Source organism: Neltuma alba, unplaced genomic scaffold, assembly GCF_004799145.2.
Source record: "Neltuma alba isolate B1F8T4 unplaced genomic scaffold, ASM479914v2 tig00003186_pilon, whole genome shotgun sequence".
Lineage (NCBI taxonomy): Eukaryota > Viridiplantae > Streptophyta > Magnoliopsida > Fabales > Fabaceae > Neltuma > Neltuma alba.
Genome location: NW_021633177.1, coordinates 427,225 through 443,736, shown reverse-complemented (window position 1 = coordinate 443,736; position 16,512 = coordinate 427,225). Strand labels below are relative to the sequence as shown.

The 16,512-nt window shown below is 35.1% G+C and overlaps 2 protein-coding genes across 4 annotated transcripts; both read left to right on the top strand.

Annotated features, from left to right (window-relative positions):
* The first annotated feature begins 4,255 nt into the window (after positions 1–4,255).
* On the top strand, positions 4,256–7,823 carry LOC114740575 (small nuclear ribonucleoprotein SmD3b). 3 transcript variants are annotated; one of them, XM_028928742.1, is made up of 6 exons: positions 4,256–4,478; positions 4,641–4,818; positions 6,910–6,962; positions 7,084–7,150; positions 7,234–7,290; positions 7,470–7,823. In XM_028928742.1, the coding sequence occupies exons 2-6, from the start codon at positions 4,660–4,662 to the stop codon at positions 7,530–7,532; spliced, it is 399 nt and encodes a 132-aa protein (XP_028784575.1). In that variant the 5' UTR covers positions 4,256–4,478; positions 4,641–4,659; the 3' UTR covers positions 7,533–7,823. The 3 variants fall into 3 exon arrangements, with proteins under 3 accessions (XP_028784575.1, XP_028784576.1, XP_028784574.1); XM_028928743.1 differs by having other exon boundaries at positions 4,256–4,482; XM_028928741.1 differs by having other exon boundaries at positions 4,257–4,478; positions 4,629–4,818.
* A 1,890-nt stretch (positions 7,824–9,713) lies between these two features.
* On the top strand, positions 9,714–13,713 carry LOC114740618 (catalase isozyme 1). Its single transcript, XM_028928800.1, has 8 exons — positions 9,714–9,849; positions 10,180–10,276; positions 11,000–11,277; positions 11,496–12,272; positions 12,458–12,547; positions 13,035–13,102; positions 13,195–13,288; positions 13,387–13,713. Exons 1-8 carry the CDS (start codon positions 9,835–9,837, stop codon positions 13,444–13,446), a joined length of 1,479 nt encoding a protein of 492 aa, XP_028784633.1. The 5' UTR covers positions 9,714–9,834; the 3' UTR covers positions 13,447–13,713.
* The last annotated feature ends 2,799 nt before the right edge of the window (positions 13,714–16,512 follow it).

Below are 16,512 nucleotides of genomic sequence, written 5' to 3'. Positions count from 1 at the left end.
TCAACCTAGTCTTTACTCTCTTTTTTCTCATTCTTCTGATTTGGGCAGCCATTTGAACTGAGGCTAATTTAGGCTATAGTCGCCAAAGTCGCAGAAATGTGTTGAGTCTCGTATTGCCTAGTTTGATTCTAAATGGTCAAGTTAGATTGAGACTTTATTTGATTTGTTTTTTTTAAATAAAATCATATGAACATGACTTATTTAACCATAATCCGGGCCTTCATCAAAGACATCCTATGGCTTATAATCAAGCGGTGAGCGTAAAGAGCAATGACAGGGTGTGGCAAGCGAGATCAACAGTGCAGTTGTGCTAATATTCATGTAGTGTAGTGGTACGAAAGTTTTTCGATAAATGAAAGGTAACGCATCTAATTTCATTCATAATCTCAAAGTTGTTAGTGTCTACCTTTTAAATTTTAAAAATAAATATCATCAACTTAATCATGTCTAGTGACATACAAGAGTAGAATATGATAAGATAAAGGTTACATCTCCATTAAAGGAAGGCATCTTAGTGATTTTTATAAATCTAAACGTGTATTTAGAATACCTTAAAATCACTTTTAAAAAATATTTTATATAAGTCAAGACAAAATTCTTCTCATGTAATTATTTTGTGTATTACCAAATCATTTCTAAAGCTATGATTTAATTTTTACCTAAATATTTCCTATACTTATGTGTTATTAACGGCAATGGAGCTTTAAACGGTCATGAAAGGGATGTTCTTCCTCTCACCACGCACTCCTTTTGGATGCGCAACGCTTTCCTGTCTCAACCACGTGATGGCATGACATGTTTTTGTGTAAAGGGCATGCGATTCGCTTATTATTATGATGTAGTTGTCTTTGTTTGCTTTTGGCTTGCTTGAGGATTTAGACTTTGTATTTGTTGCGGATTTTGTGGATGGGATTTGTTGTGTAGAAGAATCGATCGGGGGAGACAAAGTTGCAGAGAAAAGGATGGGAGAAGCAAGTGCGTCGTGCAATGGGCATTCTTGGATTGTGATATTTTTAATCCTCCATCTGTTAAAAAATACATACTAATATAAAAACCAGTTTAACATATAATTTGATCTTAAATACTACTTCCGGTCCTTAATATAAGATTTTGTTTGATTTTTATTTTGGTCTTAAATATAATACCTCAATCTATTTTGCCTCTCATATTTATACATTTTTTTTAAGGTAGTCTTTCTAAGAATGATAATTCTAACCAACACATTTAATTGGTAAGGATATTTTAGGAAAGACAGCACCTATTTATTACAAATAACTAACCTAACTTCTTTCCTTAATATAGGACCCAATTGTTGAGTTGGTTTTAGTCCTAAATATAAGACTCATTTCTCATATTTATCAATTTTTTAAAATTATCCATGTAGATACTCCCTCAACTATAATCAAGTAGAAGAGGAAGATGGGGTATTAAAAAAGATAATTATGGTATTTTAGGAAAAACGTGTCACATTTCTTATAATTAACTAGCTTACCTAACTTCCTTAATTTAATCAAATTAGTTAAATGGGTCTTATATTAAGGACCGAAGGAGTATTTTAATTCATTTTGTCTTTTATATTTATTCATTTTTTAAAAATAGTTTTTGTAGTAGTTATACATGTTAAATGTTTCATGAAATGGTAGTTATAGCTAATATATCTAATTAGCAAAGGGATGTTAGGGAAGATAATACCCATTTATTACAAATAACTAGCTTAACTAATTTTCTCAATCTACTCAAATTAGTTAACTAATCCTTATATTAAGGATTAGTGTAAACTAAAAATTATTTCAGAATTCCACTAATTGTTTCCTGTTCAATTAGGGGCTTAGGAGAAGTGCCTTGCGGGGTTTAGAAATTTTGATGGTGAAAGGAGAACAGGTTTACTTGGAAACCCAACGGCTTATACGCAGGTGGTTTAGTCGAGATTATAAATTTTTTTTTACAATAATGTGTTATTTAACTCAGAAATGCCTTTAGGATGCAATTTGAACTAAATATCTTGTTGCCTTTGTAGATTTCCCAACAATTGTTGACTAATTTTGATTACTTTTTTGAAGATAAGCCAAAACCCACAATTTGAAATAGCACTCCCCTTGCTTTAATGACACTCATAGGGACAGTATTAAAATCGTCGGTGAGTCCGAGACACCGTGCCTGTCTGCCTTAGCGTCCGGCGGGAAGTAAGTTACTTTTTTTTTTTTTAAGCATAACCCCGTTTAAAAAATTTGTGGCGTTTGGGTTGATGATTGAATAATCTGATTTTTACATAAAAACTTACAATAAGCTATAAGTAAAAATTAGTTATTTATGACTTGTGGCTTTTAGAACATAGAAAGAAAAAAGTTAAAAAATTTATTATCTCATCTTATTCTTATTATAAACCTCAAATAACTGATTTGTAGATAACAAAAAATCAATTAAAATTAGTTGAAAATAATAAATAAGTTAAAATACTTTTGCTTTTAAATATGCCCCTAAAAATATATTTTTATTTTCAAATATACCCTTATAATAAATGATAAAAAATAAAAAAAATATATGAGATCAATAGGAGCTTATAAATAATTTAAAATTATTATATTATGCAAATTGATAATTTTTTATTTTTCATTAGTTAATAAAAGTCTTACTCAATTTGATAATTTTATAAATTAAAATTATTTATTCAATCATAATCTAAACAACTTACTTTCACATGCTAACTTTTACAAAATCTAATCCAAACATAATTTACATCACGCAATTTAACTTTTACCTAATTTTATTTTTTCAAAAGTTAGATTGAGGATGAGCTACTTTACGAATCACTAATTCAAACAGATTCATTGTCTCCACTCAACTGAGAAAACATTAACACTCAACTGTCGAATAATTCTTTTACGAAAGTAGCACTCTGGTCTTTGTTGTATATCAATATATATATTAAATTGACAATATTTTTTAATTTTATTTTTATTAAATTTTTTTATATTTATAAAACATTCTCATATTTCTACATTTCTCTCTCTTTTCAATAAGAATTGAATAGAGGCAAAATTAAAAAATAATGTACTATAAACGACTTACATTTATAACCATACCCTTCCTTACAAATGACTTACATTTAAGACGAGAGCGGTGTTAATAATATTGATAACCCAGCTTGCCTCTTTGAAAATGAAGTCTCTTTCAGGGAGTTTTGATTTTCATTTTGCGTTAATGGTGATGATACCCGGAATTTTTCTGTTAATGACAACTAACCTGAAACAATCAGTGACTACGACAAGGAAGAAAAACAAAAAAGAGCAGCTGCAAATAACGAGAACGACTCGAATCAAAGTGAACAGCATAGTAATGTTTAACACAGCATATTTGCTGGAATGAGAAAATGCTATAACAAGGGAGCCTTGGCTTTGATCCGAGAATATTGCCTTGGATACTTTTCACAAATCCTAGTTAAAAGTTGAGATCCATTCGTGAAAGTCCTCTTTAACTACACAGAGCAGCGGTCATGGATTAGGTCATCGGTTATTAAAATTTACATAATTAAATTCAAGTTTTTTGTTGTTGTCGTGTCCTCTTATATGATATAGTGTCTGTTTGGCCAGTGTTGACTAGCCTAAACGTGACTTAATTTCGACAAGCCCAATTGAAAATTTTGGTGATATTTGAAAGGGCTTATGACATATTGAACTTATTGAAAAATAAGCTGGCTGACCATGCTGGGGAAATAAGTTAAGAAGAGGAGCTTATTTTTTTAGTTTGAAAAGCTTATAACATATTGAGCTTATTAAAAAAAAATTTTACATGCTGCCATGATTAAATTTTTTTTTAATTCTTATATGTCTTAAAAGTCTATTTTCATAGTAAAAATACCTTGATTTTTATCTGTTGATTAAATTTGATAACAGTTAAATTTTATGACGAATAATAATTCGGGATAAAAATGTTATGAAATACAACTTTTAATACATGTAAAAACTAAAATATTGGGTCCTACTTAATTAATAATTTCAAAATATTTAAACAACTAATCCTAATTAATTAACTAGATATGAGTTTGAACCAGTAAAATGGTCACGAGTTCGTTCGTACAACAATGGCGTATCAAAAACTGGCTGTGTCCCGGAATATATTCCTCCGAGTGTAGGGGCGTTACGGGAATTAATATCTTATTTATTCCCAGACTGTGACATGTAATTTACTTTTAACGTTTAGGTCCTCTTTTTGTCATTTAAAAATGAAAATTTAACAGACGGCAACGAAATCTAAAACCCTAATCCCCTATCCCCCTTCCCCCAGTCCCTCTGTCACTTGCAGGCGCCCCTCCTCATCATTCTTCTACCCTTTGCCTGCCGTGGAGTCCTCCTCTCTGTCACTTCCGCTCTCGCCTGCATTCGCCTCTCCTGTTATCATTCTCCGTTCTACCGTTGCATCGAGTGTTCGGCTGCCGACCAGCCTTCACCTGTCGTCTCTGTTTCGGCATCTCGCGCGTTGTGAGCATTCTCTATCTGCTTTTCAAATTACAGTTCGTTATTGTTAGCAATAAAAGGAAGTAATCCGGAAGCTCTATTGAAGCACGAATCCGGCTTTAGAGCTGTATTATCTACATGAAAATGTGACGCATTAACACTGAGGTTGATCAGGGTTTTGTGCAGAGCTGTGAAAAGGGAAGTCATGAGCAGGAGTTTGGGAATACCAGTGAAACTACTTCACGAGGCTTCTGGTCATGTGGTCACCGTCGAGCTGAAGAGTGGAGAACTCTACAGAGGAAGTATGATCGAGTGTGAAGACAACTGGAATTGTCAACTTGAGAACATTACCTACACTGCCAAGGTACTTTTCGTTTGCATTAGTCATAATTCCGCAGCACCTTTTCGGTCGCATTAGTCATGATTCTGCAAAGTCACCCATGTATGTTTGTGGCCTGAAAAAAAAGTCATGAATGTTTAGTTCTCGTATTTTCCTGAGATTGCATAGAGTTTGGGTTTCTGATCAGTTAATTTTGATCTAAGTAGTGAAATTCACTTAATTTTCCCGAACGCCACGGGATGCCATCCATCAAGAAACTCGTCAGGCAGAGGCATACACTACCTTAGAAAGAGGGGTTGTGAAGGATAGGAGGTGATTGAGAGATCGCAAGCTGCTTTCACTCTCCTACTTGAAACTCTTGTCCCTCACAACACTGTCTGGGAACTGAGTTTATGAGGCCAACCACCACACAAACTGCTGTCAGATAAAGGTCTTTAGTTTCCCTTCATCTGTTGCTAAGCCAAAGTCCTAATTCTCCTGGTCAGCATGTGCTATATCTATGAATCCTACCCGTTTGTACGTGGCCTGGAGGGCCTTCCATTTCAGCTGTCTCCTCAGCAGTTGCTGTTGCTTGTGGCGGTCCCTCATGCTTAATCTACTCTATACACCTAATGTATCTGGTTGTGGCCCTACTTTTATGAGTTTCATATCAACAATAATATTGGTTAGTCCTGAGGCTTGTGAGCGATCTCAGTTTGTTTCTGCAACCGTGAAAACCTGATTGATACCTTTTTTACAAGAGATATTCCTTGTACAAAATGATTCAAATTATTATTTTTTTACTCTAGCCCTTGCTGGTTTTAGATCAAACGAGTTGATGTTATTTGACTAAGTAGAACTGGTCCGGTTTACATCTAATCAATCATGGTTAAAAGTTTAAATTAAAAAGAACCGAGGTTGATCATGAACATGTCATTCGGCTAGTTCAGACTACCTTGGGATTAGCGAGATGTAAGTCCAAATGTTGGGCTTTTCCACTTCCCATATCCAGTGACACAGCTAACAGAAGCAGGTCCCATCTCCAGAGTCTCCTTAGGTTGTATGCTTGTATGAGTAGCCATATGTTTGCAGGCAATTTATAGGTTTTCATGTTAGAGACACTGGATTTCTGTAATAGAATGTTGTTTATGACTACATTATTTCGGTTTGCATCTAGTTAAATATGAGCATGTGCAGAATTTTGAAAGCAAGCGGGACATGTTAGTTTCATTTATTGAGGTTCAAATGGAAGGGAGCCAATGAATCAAACAAATATGCCATGTCAAATTTTGTGTTCAATGAATTCTGCGAACTCCCAAAATTTTGTGAATTCAACAAGTTAAAAGATTATGTGTAAATTTTCTTAGGGGAAAATCACTATGTGGTCTCAAAGAATGAATGTAATTACTGAAAAATCCCTTAACAAGTGAATGGTAAGTTCTAGTGCAGGACATAACAACAAATTTTAACCTGCTCCCTTGTCTTTTGGTCTTCTTGGTGATTATAATATTTCCTTGAGGATTCACAGTGATTTCCCTTTTTTTTTTTTATTGTTTGAACTTCAGCTTTACTGAATAACCAAGCATTCACTTAATCTGAATTTGATTTGTAACTTTTATTTTTTCCTCGAGCTTTTTGAAGTTTTTTAATAGTGTTGGTCCATATTTGAGATGAGAAGATAACCAAGTAAATATAAGTTTACCCATGAACGCCAGCACTACTATGACAGGAGCACGATGGCGTCGTGTGATTCATGTAGCTGACCCCACCTAGTGGGATAAGGCTTGTTGTTGTTGTTGAGATGAGGAATGTAACCAAGTTGTTAAATATTACTCAGTTTTTTTCTGTCGCCCCATTATATAGCTAAGATACCAACGCATGCATTCTGCAAGTTGAATTTTCTTAAGTTGCGGCCTTTCTGTTATTCACCATCAATGATGTGCTTATGCCAGAAATAGGAGTGGCCTGAGAAAGTGATGCTAGCCGATTATTCAATTGTGAAAGTTGTAGAAGGGTTTCTTGTCACCAATCTCAACTTTTAAGTGCATTGATATTAATTATATGTTTTAAATTGTTAATATTTATGTACGGTGAACTTTATATATTATTTGCTGATGATGGCTTTATCTTCCACAGGATGGCAAAACATCCCAACTTGAACATGTATTTATCCGAGGCAGCAAAGTCAGGTATGGACTACACCTTATGTACTTAAGGATTGGGTGAAAATTATATTCCAAAGGCGGTTTTGTAGTTTCTGTATGGTAATTGTAAGTGCTTTGAAAAGTTGTGACCAAATAATTTTAACAGGTTTATGGTCATACCAGACATGCTGAAGAATGCTCCCATGTTTAAACGATTGGATGCTAGAATCAAGGTACCTTCACATCTTTTATTGATGGAAACTCCTACGTTTGAATATGTTCTTAGTGTAACCTTTTCCTCTTGAATATCATGAAGGGCAAGGGTGCATCACTTGGAGTTGGTAGGGGCAGAGCAGTTGCAATGCGGGCCAAGGTTCTTGCACTCCTTTCCATTAACTTTATAGAAGCATTCAATGTGGCCATATACATGAGATGTGTTTTAATTCCGTACTTGGCGTATTTTATCTTATATTTGCATAGTCTGAGGAATTGTGAAGTATGCAGCTTTTCATATATTTTATATTTTATGTACTTGATGATTTGCTTGTGCAGGCTCAGGCTGCTGGCCGTGGAGCAGCACCTGGGAGGGGTGTTGTCCCACCTGTTCGGAGGTGATTGGCGTGCATATAATCTCCTTTTCCCGTCCTCTGTTTGGTGAACATGAGATTTAGGTGTGGGGTAGAATGCCATTTGTGGGTACCGGGTAGGAGAGAAAAAAAACAAACAGGAATCGCTCATCTAGACGTAATTGATTGCTCACTTGTGGATAGATTAATTCTACTCATCGGTCTTGTATTATGTACTTGGTAAGTAATTTCTGTAGTGGTTCTGTAGAAATGACTTTGTTTGGGACTTCAAGTTATCCTGCTCAATTGTACCTGCTGATCGCGTTTTGCTAGCATCATATTTTTTGGTCCAATTAAAAGTAGTCTCATGCGATATATTTTCATTGAAATTTTTCACAATAGATATTACTTCTAATCCTTAAGATAAGAACTAATTTGACATTTAATTTGGTCTTAAATATAAGGGTTGATCTACTTTAGATCTCATTTATTTATTTTTTTAAAATAGCTTTATAGTAGTTGTACATGTTAAAGGTTTCATCATATGATAGATTTAGCTAATAAAATTGATTAAGACAACAATTATTATAAGTAATTAATTTAACAAATTTTTTAATATATTTAAATTAGTTAACTAGTTTTTATATTATCAAAATAATATTGAAGATAATATATTGATATATTCTTAGGTTTTTCTTTTGTATTATGAAAAAGATAGAGATCTTTATGCTAATTATAGGGTTGTGTTGAAACCCGTCTGCTTATTTCTTTCATCAAATTGCTAAACAAATATTGAAAAATTTTAAATAAATTATAAAAAAACTGTGAAGAAAGCATAGCATCTTCTAATCCCCTCTTCCCTTCCTAGGTTTTATCATGGCCTTTGGGTTGGTATGAATGATGTTCTCTTTGTTTTTTCCCCTTGGCGTAACTTGTCCCTAGCTTAGGTACATTCAAGGCCGGGGTCCGCTCGTCCCCATTTTGGATCTGACCCGACTTGGTCTCTCAAGTGATATCGGTCTTTTTAAAAAAATAAAGCTAATGAATGCTTTTAATTTTATTAATGATATTTTGAATAGCGGCCATTATTTTGGCCAATAGTTTCTCGGCACGTTACGGGACTCAGCTGCCCAGACTAGATGTATTCTTTTTGATCCACGGTAGATAGATGTACCTCATATGATGATGATCATCCGTTGGCAAAAAGAAATGATGATTACTATCACCATGACATCATGTACAGTTGTATGACACTGGTTATACGTTTTAAATGTTGTGAGAGCCAAATAGACCTGAAATTATCTCGTTGCTATATCAACCACTGATATTGTTTGTCCGTCCTGAGCACGCTCTTCAAGACTTTTGTAAACGTGGCGCGTTAGCAGTGGCCCATGTCATGCCTTATCAACAAGTGGCTCTGAGGGGATCATCGGAAAACAACAAAACGGGATAGGGATCCATGAATTCATGACGTCTTCATTTATTTTATCGATTTTCCTCTACGCTATCCAACTTTTTTTTATACCATAAAAAATTTTAAATGCTGAACACGCCGGTATTTAAATTTCTTACTAAAATATCGGCGATAACTTCGAGGGGCCATAGTTTCGTTTTGGCAAGATATCTTCTTGTGAAGAGAAATACTTTTCTGAAACCAGTGCAATAAATAAACCAATTAAATTGGAATTTGTTTTTCCGAATTACATATTAGACTAAAATTATCGTGTGCGCTCAGTGTATTTGTTCCTTTGATTATATTATACGGTATATATTAAATTGCACATCCAAATCTGCTTGTATGTAAAGTACAAATGAATTTACTTAATAATCATTAACAGAATATTTTAAAAGAGTCAATAATGTATTCACATTTTAAAACTCGAAAAAGAAGATGCCTTCCTGCACGTATAAACTGCTCTTTTTTCACTGTTTTTATTATAATATAATATGAGATTAAAAGATTTTCACATGATATATACTTGTCCACATGCGTGCAATATTTTCAACACAAAAAATCAATGAAAAAAAAATAAATACAAACAATTATTTTTAAGTCCGTTGGCAAAAATTTTCTTTTAAGTCGGTTATAACAACGAATTTTCACGCGGAATTTCGTTGGTGGGTCCCAAACGAGATGGTGTTAAATTTGTATCTCGTGACGCTGCGGGAGCGCCACGTTATATTCCTTAATACTTATAATTAGAAATAAGTTTTTTTTCTTTGCCATATACATTTTAACGAAGTTTTATATAAATTTGGTGGATTGGTAGATGAGGCCCGAAGTCGTGTGATCTCCATTCGAAGGAGTAGCTCTTCCCTCTTGTTTCGAGTCGCTGCGGGTAACCCTGTTCATGGATCCGTACAAGGTACAGGAATTTCGATACTAATTCTCCCAATTGTATTCCTCATCGGTAAACATAACCTCTTTCACTCTATTTCTTAGTTTAATCCTTCTCCTGCTTGAGGTGGGCTTGAAATCTTTCTTTTTTATGGTTTAAGAACATCATCGATCGGCTTCTTCATTTTAATTATTCCTAATTCTTCCTGGATTGATTTGGATTATTCGGAAACCAAGTCAGAAATATCGTTTTAATATTTTCCCCCCAAAAGCGATACATCACCATGGCTTTTCTATGCATGGATTATGAGTATAGGACGTTTGCTGACTGGTTTGCTGCTTTTGTTATGTCTTGCAGTACCGCCCATCAAGCGCCTTCAATTCTCCCTTCTGGACTACAAGTTCTGGTGCTCCGGTGTGGAATAATAACTCATCTCTAACTGTCGGATCTAGAGGTATTGCTTGCTTTTGCAATTTACCATCTTTGTGTACGGGAGACAATGTTAATTAGGCCTGGAGACGTTATCCATAATTTTGTTGTGAACTATTTGTGTCAGAAATGCTCATTTGAATGGTTAAGGAGTTCTTATGGGTGGAAATTCTGAAATCCTCAGAAAGAACCTGATTGTTAAGAGGATATGATCTGGGTGCTTTAATAGTGAATAGTCAAATTCAAAAAAAAAAAAAAATGTTTTCGTTGGTTGGATCCCAAGTTGTGAAATGATTTTAGTCTTATTGTTCTGAAATCAATGTTAAAATTAAAAGTAGCTCACTGCAAGCGAGTGAGCGCCATTAGTCCAGCACGTTGACTCATCCCATGGTTTAACGAAAATTTGTCGAATGTATGGTTGAAAATAGCTTACTATTTTTTTGTTATTAGCCGACAGCTTTGGTAATTATAATTATCTGGGCTTCGTTATATAGATGGTCTTTTTAACTTTTTTTATCATGTATCAATATGTGTTTATTTTTTTGATTTATGTTGATGAATGTTGTAACTGTGAAGAAAAAGCAGTGTTTCAGGTTCTAATAAATTATTGGAAGGGGGCAAATAACTCAGTAATGCAGTCAAAGTAGGGAGGGGATTGTTATTAATCAACTTGTTGTAGAACTCAAAGAATGAATTTGGTTGTATATCATTGTTCTTAAATTTTTTTTATATTTATCCCATTTTGCAGGTCCAATTCTCCTGGAGGATTATCATCTGGTAGAGAAGCTTGCAAACTTTGATAGGGAACGCATTCCTGAACGTGTTGTCCATGCTAGGGGAGCCAGTGCAAAGGGTTTTTTTGAAGTCACACATGACATTTCTCACCTGACGTGTGCAGATTTCCTTCGGGCACCTGGAGTTCAGACACCTGTCATTGTCCGTTTCTCTACTGTTATTCATGAGCGTGGTAGCCCTGAAACTCTGAGGGATCCTCGAGGCTTTGCTGTGAAGTTTTACACTCGGGAGGTAATGATTTGAGGGTACAGAATTGAAAAAATCTTCTGGCTCTGAGCGTTACATCAACTTTTCTCTGTTTCATATATTTAAAGAAGTTCCCTTTTTAACTAAGGAAAACAAGCTTCGTTCTTGAATGGTTGGCAAATATCCATAAAGCAGATGATGTAGTTATAGTTGGTTGCTTTCTGGTGCTATGTGTAATTTTTGTTCCTACCTTGTGAACTCAGGGTAACTTTGACCTCGTGGGGAACAACTTTCCTGTCTTCTTCATTCGTGATGGAATGAAGTTTCCAGACATGGTCCATGCCCTTAAACCCAATCCCAAGTCCCACATCCAGGAGAACTGGAGGATTCTTGATTTCTTCTCCCACCATCCAGAAAGCCTCCACATGTTCTCCTTCTTATTTGATGATTTGGGTGTCCCACAAGATTATAGGCATATGGAAGGTTCTGGTGTTAACACATATACCTTAATCAACAAGGCTGGAAAAGCACACTATGTGAAATTTCACTGGAAACCCACTTGTGGTGTTAAGTGTCTTTTGGAGGAAGATTGCGTCAAAGTTGGAGGAGCAAACCACAGTCATGCAACTCAAGACCTTTATGATTCAATTGCAGCTGGAAACTATCCTGAGTGGAAACTCTACATCCAAACAATAGATCCGGATCATGAAGACAGATTTGACTTTGATCCACTTGATGTAACCAAGACTTGGCCTGAGGACATTTTGCCCCTGCAGCCTGTTGGTCGACTGGTCTTGAACAAAAACATTGATAACTTCTTTGCTGAGAATGAACAGCTTGCATTTTGCCCTGCCATCGTGGTACCTGGAGTATATTACTCAGATGATAAGTTGCTCCAAACAAGGATATTCTCCTATTCTGATACACAGAGACACAGACTTGGACCAAACTATTTGCAACTTCCTGCTAATGCTCCCAAATGTGCTCATCACAACAACCATTATGACGGCTTCATGAATTTCATGCATAGGGATGAAGAGGTAAATCATTTTTCCTTTGTCTCTTTCCTTTTTCTGGGCAAGGCTTATTGTCTTGTTTAAGTTATCAACTACCTAATGTCACTCTATTACTCAATCGTGCCTTAATACATGCTGTCATACTGCAGCTTATATGCTTTTGTTGTATTTTCTTCTAATGACTGTTCTGCACTGCTGCTGATTTATAGATTGATTACTTCCCTTCGAGGTATGATCCTGTTCGACATGCAGAAAGGCACCCCATTCCTCCTCCAGTTCTTACTGGAAGGCGGGAAAAGGTTGGTTCTCAATTCTCCTAAATTGCATTATCTAAAACGTTGAACCACCATTGCAAAGTTAATCCACCAGCCATGGTTTTTGGAATATTTAATTAATTTTGGCATTGCTTTGTGCAAGCTTCGTGCACAATTTGACAACTCTGATAATGTGTTTTAGAAAAGTTTGATGAGAAGCGCTCTTGGAAACACATCTGTTAAGAATTCTTGTTCTCCTGATTTATCAAGTCGAACAACGATGTATAGCAGAATCAGTGAGAAATTTGATCAAATACTACATAGGAAAGTGAGATTTTTTCAGTTACTAGTGCAAAAAAACTGGGCCTCGATTTAATGAAGGGTGAAAATGGTGTTTATATGGTATTTAGTTAGTGGTAGGTGGATGCAAGGAATTGGTAGTAAATGTCTCGAAAAACAAATGATTTTTTTTTTTAGCACAAACAGTTGAAGGACGAGAATGTGGAAATGACTTGAATTGCTTAATTTTCAGTGCATAATTGAAAAGGAGAACAACTTCAAGCAACCTGGCGAGAGATACCGATCCTGGGCGCCTGACAGGTGACTGTCATAGCTCTCATAATAAAATGAGGGAAATATTGTTGATGTCTAACACTAATATTGCATTCTCTCTGTTGTTTTCCTGACGCCAGGCAAGATAGATTTGTCCGTCGGTGGGTTGAGGCTTTGTCTGACCCACGAGTCACACATGAGATCCGCAACATTTGGATATCATACTGGTCGCAGGTGAGACAGGCATTTCCATAAGTATAATTTGTAAATGTGAAATGAATCTACACTGCCCTTGTGCGTGCTCGTTATGTTCTTTGATGTCATTGGCCCAGGCCGATCGTTCTCTTGGACAAAAGATAGCTTCTCATCTGAACTTGAGGCCAAGCATCTAAGGTTGGGAGAGTTGCTGATGAATGAAGAGTGTAACAAACATGGGGCATATGCGAGTTCGGGTCATCCGAAAGGATCAGTAGTCAATGCTTTCCTTGCAGTATGATGTCATATACCAGCTAGGATATTAGCGCCAGGAGATATGATCGTATGCACAGTGTAATAGGAACATTTGTTTAAAAATTGTGTCTCTTATTACCGTATGCTTAACCGTTTGGGGACGGTGTCAATTTAATAAACTGTGCTCGTAATTTGTGTGATAGCTCTTTTATTTCGCTTTCTAGATTATTATATCCTTTTGGTTGCATACCGTCATATCCATCATCATTTTGTATTGTGATTAATTGAAGTTTGTACTTCTCGTTGTGATAGAAGTAAAATGTACTGCTGGTAAAAAATAAATAAATAAAATGTACCATCTCATGTATGAGATTTTGTTTTGTAAACTACAAATAAGATCTCATAGACATTTAGTATCAGTTATGCCATATAATTTTACAACTGAATTCGCGCCGTCCGACTTTTTGTAAGCATTAAGATTAATTTAGAAATTATCAGTTTGTATCCGGGTTTTTGGCACGTCTCATTACACTATGCATGATTTAGGTTTAAAACTTTCCGTTTATAATTTGTATTAATAAATCTAATTTTTTTAAGCGAGTGTTATTTGAAATAAGAAATTGAATCTAGGTTATTCAAAATCAATCTCAGAATGTGCTCCCTTTTATATTGACCATTAAGGTGGTTTTAAAAAAATTTATTTTCGAGATTTCATATATGATAAACGAAGTTAATTTATGGTAACCCAAAATCTTAAAACATGTTTCTTCTAGGTTTTTGTTTTGATTGCACAGAATATCTTTCTATCCAAACGTTAAGACACTAATCTTTTAGAATACTAAGTTTTTTTTACTTAGACCAACACTTGTTTGTTGTTATTTCTTCTAAGGTTTAAAAACAATTAATAATCAAAATAAATAGAAACATTTTTTTCTATAAATGGGATCATTTTTTGCTTGCCACATTTCGTTTGAATCAATTTTTCATCTCTATCGAACCTCATCCTTTTTTATTTGATCTAACTTTAGGGGTTTCAATAAACACTCAAAAAAGTTTTTCAAAAACAATGAAACATAGTGAGAAACAAACAGGCCTTAATGTGGGTCACAAATCTACAATTAATAATTGCATACGGAGAAGCTTTCAGCATGCGAGCGTGCAGCACATATTAGGCAAATCACCATCATATAAAGCGGATGCAGCCTCGTATTCCAAGTCATAGCACAATTTTCAAATTTAAATTACATCATCAACAGCTCAAACTTCTTAAATATTCACTTGCGTATTTTTAATTTTAAATATTAATTTATTCCAAGTCAAAGTAATTTTACAGGACAGGATTCAAGTTATACATGTGATTTGCCATAATAAACGGACGCCGTGTTTTCTTTTGATGCATATGATTCCGATAGCGATCGCATAACAGCGGTTAGGGAACGATGGACAGCGAGCCAGCCTAACCGAGACCCGGCAGCGAAATTAACTGGCCCAGTCCAAACAAACAACCGTAGAATAGTCTTAGATAAACGAATTCCATGCACATTAAAATACAGCACGAACTGACGCCAACCAGTTTATAAAAACTTGAGACTTGAGACTAAAAGACATGCAAATCAAGCAAAGGAATGAAGGCCAATCATCTTGGACTTCAAAGAATCATTCATAGACTTGAGACTAAAAGACATGCAAATCATCGTAAAAGGCCATCATACAACAACATAAATTAAGAAACTAGTATACTATAAGGACCCTATCACAGAACAGATTTGACATTTTAGTCACTAGACTAGAAATGCCTAAAAAAAAACCAAAAAATCAAAGAAAAAATCAACAAAGCATCAAATAGTAATCCTACTAACATATCTTACAAATGACGTGCCTATCAAATTAAAAGCAATTTAAGTTTCAAATGCTTGGTCGATCAAAATCTTCAGATCCTATGATCTGTATCATGAAAACATGATTACCATCCTTCAGCCAAACACAAACGAGCATAGCCACCCATAGCAGAGAATATTTCTACTAAAATATTCTCAAAGAGAAACACAACCACATGTAACTAAAACATGCCAGTTTATTGACACGAACAATGACAATTCCAATACATGATGACATTACTAGCAAAGTCATCCAATCAGTCACAACCGTGGAAAGAACATAACTGAAACCTTGCAGACAGGCAAACATGAAGCATCAACTACTATATACATACAAAGCATAACAAGGAAAAGATTCTCGCATCAACCCAAAAGTTACAAACATGAAAACAAACCAAAAAAAAAAAAAAACTGAGGCAACAACATGCAGCAAATTGTAGGCCCAATTATATTGATACAAAAGTAACCAGGTTCCAGCAAGATAAGCATGATCAAACTAGAAGCTCTACAACAATGGACAGCGAGCCAGCCGACCCGGCAGCGAAATTACTGGCCCAGTCCAAACAAACCAACCGCAGAATAGTCTTAGATAAACCTAAACAAAAACCAAGATCTTCTGCTCCCCATAAACAAATTCCATGCACATTAAAATACAGCACGAACTGACGCCAATCAGTTTTATAAAAACTTGAGACTTGAGACTAAAAGACATGCAAATCAAGCAAAGGAATGAAGGCCAATCATCTGGACTTCAAAGAATCATTCATAGACTTGAGACTAAAAGACATGCAAATCAAGCAAAGGAATGAAGGCCAATCATCTTGGACTTCAAAGAATCATTCATAGACTTGAGACTAAAAGACATGCAAATCAAGCAAAGGAATGAAGGCCAATCATCTTGGACTTCAAAGAATCATTCATAGACTTGAGACTAAAAGACATGCAAATCATCGTAAAAGGCCATCATACAACAACATAAATTAAGAAACTAGTATACTCCCTATCACAGAACAGATTTGACATTTTAGTCACTAGACTAGAAATGCCTAAAAAAACCAAAAGAAAAAATGTCAAAGCATCAAATAGTAACATCCTACTACCATATCTTATAAATGACGTGCCTATCAAAAT

Coding starts and splice junctions, on each gene's coding strand:
- LOC114740575 (XM_028928742.1), top strand. CDS start 4,660: ATGAGCAGGAGTTTGGGAATACCAGTGAAACTACTTCACGAGGCTTCT. Junction 6,963..7,083: donor ATCCGAGGCAGCAAAGTCAG/GTATGGACTACA, acceptor TAATTTTAACAG/GTTTATGGTCATACCAGACA. Junction 7,151..7,233: donor GATTGGATGCTAGAATCAAG/GTACCTTCACAT, acceptor AATATCATGAAG/GGCAAGGGTGCATCACTTGG.
- LOC114740618 (XM_028928800.1), top strand. Junction 10,277..10,999: donor TCTAACTGTCGGATCTAGAG/GTATTGCTTGCT, acceptor CCCATTTTGCAG/GTCCAATTCTCCTGGAGGAT. Junction 12,548..13,034: donor TTACTGGAAGGCGGGAAAAG/GTTGGTTCTCAA, acceptor CTTAATTTTCAG/TGCATAATTGAAAAGGAGAA.